Source organism: Cebus imitator, unplaced genomic scaffold (genome assembly GCF_001604975.1).
Source record: "Cebus imitator isolate Cc_AM_T3 unplaced genomic scaffold, Cebus_imitator-1.0 Scaffold228, whole genome shotgun sequence".
In the NCBI taxonomy this organism is placed as follows: domain Eukaryota; kingdom Metazoa; phylum Chordata; class Mammalia; order Primates; family Cebidae; genus Cebus; species Cebus imitator.
Window position 1 is genome coordinate 3127487 of NW_016107543.1, and position 4877 is coordinate 3132363.

A 4877-nucleotide genomic window follows, 5' to 3' on the forward strand; every position below is an offset into this window, starting at 1 on the left:
AAAAAAAAAAAAAAAAAAAGAACCAAATCCCAGTCCGCAAAAGCTCTCAATCTCATAGAAGAGATAAGAGGTGAATATAAACATTATCCCAAAGTTCTATAGTAGTTGAGACAAGAAAGTGACCTTCTGGGTAGGTGGGACGGACCCGAGGAGAATTCATGGAAGACGTGGCATTTGATTAGGGTTACTTGGACAATAACCCCATACTGCTCATTGTCCTCTCTTCTCACCCCCTTAACCACCTTTTGAAACTGGTGCTGGTACGGCCTTGATCCAATTCTGATATTCCTGCTTGATGTTGCCTGCGTGGTGTTGGTTGACCATATGCCTGGCAGGGTGTGCTAATGCCCAGCTTGTCCATGCCAGGATTCCAGAGGAGAGCCAGCCACCTAGCAAGCAGGTGAAGCCACTCTTCCGCCACTTCCGCCGGATAGACTCCTGTCTGCAGACCAGGGTGGCCTTCCGGGGCTCTGATGAGAGTGAGTGTGGGTATTAGGAAGGACGAGGTGTTCTTAGTGGCTCAGGGGGACATGTGGGGTCTCTGGGTCTTGGGCACCCTCAGTGGCATCTCCCTGGGTGGTAGAACCAGCCCCTTTCACAGGACCTCCTTCAGAGGCCAGCCTCTGGTGGGGAACAGAGGCATCCTAGAGGAGACTGTGCTAGCTGCTGCCACTCTGCCCTCTGTTGAAAGCCATTTTCCTGTTTCCATCCAGTCTTCTGCCGGGTATACATGCCTGACCACTCTTACGTGACCATACGCAGCCGCCTTTCAGCATCAGTGCAGGACATTCTGGGCTCTGTGACGGAGAAACTTCAGTACTCAGAAGAACCTGCGGGGCGTGAGGATTCCCTCATCCTGGTGGCTGTGGCCTCCTCGGGAGGTAGGGTCAGGAAGAACAGGGCTGAGGCTCGGAGAGGAGAAACTCACAAGCTCAATGCCCTGGGGGAGGGGTAGAGACTGAATTTTAGGCCCTTGCTACTCAAAGTATGGTCTTGGGACCAGCCTCATGTGCATCATCTGGGAGCTTGTTAGGATGCAGCATCTTGCTGGGTGCAGTAGGGCAAGCCTGCAGTCCCAGCTACTCAGGAGGCTGAGGAAGGAGGATCGCTTGAGCCCAGGAATCCAAGGCTATAGTACGTTATGATTGCACCTGTGAATAGGCACTGCACTCCAGCCTGGGCAACACAGCAAGACTCTGTCTCTAAAAGAGATGCACCATCTGAGACCCCACCCCAGACCTGCTGGTCTTATTCAAATCAGCATTTGAACAAGATCAGCTTGGGGACTCCTGTGCCTACTAAAGTTTGGGAGGCAGTAGCTGGGCGTAGTGGCAGGAGCCTGTAATCCCAGCTACTTGGGAGGAGGAGGCAGGAGAATCACTTGAACCTGGGAGGTGGAGGTTGCAGTAAGCCAAGATGTACTCCAGTCTGGGTGACAAGAGCAAAACTCCGTCTCAAAAAAAAAAAAATAAAAAATAAAAGGCAGGGCGAGGCGGCTTATGCCTGCAATCCCAGCACTTGGGGAGGCTGAGCCAGGTGGATCACCTGAAGTCAGGAGTTCAAGACCAGCCTGGCCAACATGGCAAAACCCTGTCTCTACTAAAAATACAAAAATTAGCCAGGTGTGGTGGCAGGCGCCTGTAATCCCAGCTACTTGGGAGGCTGAGGCAGGAGAATTGTTTGAACCTGGGAGGCAGAGGTTGCAGTGAGCTGAGATTGCGCCACTGCACTCCAGCCTGGACGACAGACCAAGTAGGACTCAGGTCTGATCTGGGTGCTGCCCCTCACTCACCTGTGGATTGTGTTCTGGTCCTTTAACCTCCCTGTGTATGTAAGGATGCCACATTTCTCAGGCTAAAGACACAAGATGAGTCTTTAATCCCCATGGGAAGGCAGAAAGCCAGCAATGTCACTGAAGGCTTGTTTTCCTCTACAGGAGGAAAAAATTTCAGCCTTTCCAGTGTCACAGGGACAACAGAACAAGGGAAAGCCTGTAAAAAAAGTGGGGGGGGGGGAGTAGAAAAAAGTTATAAATGCAAAAGAAATCATCATTTGACAAATTCCAGATAAATATGGCATAAACTGGTGAGACTATGAGTTCTGTTAGTCTAGAATGTGTCAGTGTGGGGTGAGGAGTTTTTGGATAGGACAGTGCCAGTGTGGGGTGTGTGAGGGTACAGGCGGCAGGGGCTGAGGCTGAGCAGCTCGTTCTCCTGCAGAGAAGGTCCTTCTCCAGCCCACTGAGGACTGTGTTTTTACCACACTGGGCATCAACAGCCACCTGTTTGCCTGCACCCGGGACAGCTACGAGGCTCTGGTAAGAACTCTTTCCCGAGGCCTTGGCTGGAATGGAGGGTTGAGGGGGGCTGGGAGCAGTCCCGGACCTCACCACCAGGAGCCCAGCCACTATGCCCCTGCCTGCCCCCAGGTGCCCCTCCCTGAGGAGATCCAGGTCTCCCCGGGAGACACAGAGATCCACCGAGTGGAGCCTGAGGACGTTGCCAACCACCTTACTGCCTTCCACTGGGAGCTGTTCCGATGTGTGCACGAGGTGGGGACCAAGGCTGGCGCTGTGCTCGGGGGCTGGAAAGACAAATGTGCCATTAGGAGAGGGTGTTGGCAGCAGAACGTCCTGGTTCAGAGGCTCACCTGCAGCAAGCCCTGGGGCAATGCATGGCTGTAACGTCTTTAGTCCCACCATTCCAAAAAAAAAATCGCAGAGAAAGACCCCAGAGCAGAGTGGCTCAGGGCCGGTGCTATTTACACAGAAACTGACGCAGGATTTGTATTTTTAAAATATTCACTATTAAAGAAATAAAATAGGGCCGGGCTGAGTGGCTCACGCCTGTAATCCCAGTACTTTGGGAGGCGCGCAGATCACCTGAGGTTGGGAGATCGGGACCAGCCTGACCAACATGGAGAAACCCCCCTCTCTACTAAAAATACAAAATTAGCTGGGCATGGTGGCGCATGACTGTAATCCCAGCTACTTGGGAGGCTGAGGCAGGAGAATCGCTTGAACCTGGGAGGCGGAGGTTGTGGTGAGCCGAGATCCCGCCATTGCACTGCAGCCTGGGCAACAAGAGCGAAACTCCGTCTCAAAAATAAAAAATAAAATAAGGCAGCGACAATAATGTCTAGCAGATAGTTGTCTTAAGGATGTCAGCCACGAGCAAGTGCCTAGTAAGTGCTCGGTCGCTGGTGAAATATTATTAATGCTGCTTGTTTTCTTTTTTCCGCATCTTTGCCGCCTCTTGTCCCGTCTATTTTTCTATTTTCCATCCCTTCCGCCCCCGCCCTCCTGCCTTTCGCTCCCTTTCGCCTGGCACTGCCATCTTCCCACCCACTCCCCTCACCCCCCCGGCGCCCTGGCCGCCCCTCCGCCGCGGTGGATGCAGCTGGAGTTCGTAGACTACGTGTTCCACGGGGAGCGCGGCCGCCGGGAGACGGCTAACCTGGAGCTGCTGCTGCAGCGCTGCAGCGAGGTCACGCACTGGGTGGCCACCGAGGTGCTGCTCTGCGAGGCCCCGGGCAAGCGCGCGCAGCTGCTCAAGAAGTTCATCAAGATCGCTGCCCTGTGAGTGCGGCCGGCCGCGGGAGGGGGAACCCCGGGCCCGAGGCCTGCGGCACCGCCAGCCCCTGAACCCGCCTCCCACCCCCGCAGCTGCAAGCAGAATCAGGACCTGCTGTCCTTCTACGCCGTGGTCATGGGGCTGGACAACGCCGCTGTCAGCCGCCTTCGTCTCACCTGGGAGGTGAGGAGACCCCTCCCTTTCCTACCTGGGGACCTGGGCATCCTGGGCTCTCCGCTGTGGGTCCTCCCCCGACCGCGACAGCCGCCAACCTGGAGGGAGTCTTTGTGCCATTGGAGGGAGGCGCCCTCTTCTGGTAGATGCAACCCCAGGGCGCACAGCTTAGGACCCGGTCTTCGGGCAAAATAGTGAAAAGTCAGGATCCTGCCTGAGTCTCGGCAGGCAGCACTTGGCCAGATCAGGTCACAGACCTGGCTGTGCGAGTCCGGCTGATTTTCAGCCACACTCAGTGGGGGGGCACCCTTGTACACGGCGCCTGCATAAACAGAGATCTGGCTTTCCCCAGAATAATGAATTCCTCTGGGCTGTTCAAGCTCCTAGACCTAGCCAAGGCCTGACTTCATTTCCCCACCCCCCAGCTTCCCAGCCTCCTACAAGCCATGCTGGCCCTTTTGCCCTCCAACACGGAGGATTAATCCAAGGCTCCCATGTAACCCAAGGAGCTCCACTCTGATATCCCTTCTCCTTCCTTCAAACTCTGCAGAAGCTGCCAGGGAAATTCAAGAATTTGTTCCGCAAATTTGAGAACCTGACGGTGAGTGTGTTTGGCTCTTTCATCTGCTCTTGGACTTAGAGCTCAGAAACCCTCTGTTCCCACAAGCCCCCTTCCTCAAGCTTTCCTTTCAAAGTGTTTACTGCATGAGACCCCCACCCTCCCTACCATGCTGGAGGGGGAGGGTGATAGGATTGCGCCCCTGTTTTTCCTGGAAAGGGGGAACAGTCATGCCCTTCCCCACCACACCATTAGAAAGCCCCCAGCACCCGGCTGGGTACGGTGGCTGACACCTGTAATCCCAGCACTTTGGGACACTGAGGCAGGCAGATCACCAGGTGAAGAGATCAAGACCATCCTGACCAACATGGTGAAACCCTGTCTCTACTTCAAAAAAAAAAAAAAATTATCTGGGCATGGTGGCAGGTGCCTGTAGTCCCAGCTACTCTATACTCGGGAGGCTGAGGCAGGAGAATCGCATGAACCCGGGAGGCAGAGGTTGCAGTGAGCTGACATCGTGCCACTGCACTGCAGCCTGGCGACAGAGTGAGACTTCGTCTCCAAAAAAAAAA

General features: G+C 54.7%; 1 protein-coding gene across 3 annotated transcripts in view; it reads left to right on the plus strand.

The window, feature by feature from the left end:
* The window catches only part of RAPGEFL1 (Rap guanine nucleotide exchange factor like 1), an 18140-nt gene that overhangs the window by 10097 nt on the left and 3166 nt on the right, over positions 1-4877 (plus strand). For all 3 annotated transcript variants that reach the window (XM_037727386.1, XM_017497122.1, XM_037727387.1), the window contains 7 exons: positions 367-479; positions 714-881; positions 2220-2317; positions 2429-2551; positions 3399-3577; positions 3665-3755; positions 4297-4347. In XM_037727386.1, the coding sequence (XP_037583314.1) occupies positions 367-479; positions 714-881; positions 2220-2317; positions 2429-2551; positions 3399-3577; positions 3665-3755; positions 4297-4347 (823 nt within the window). The remainder of the gene's footprint in view (positions 1-366; positions 480-713; positions 882-2219; positions 2318-2428; positions 2552-3398; positions 3578-3664; positions 3756-4296; positions 4348-4877) is intronic.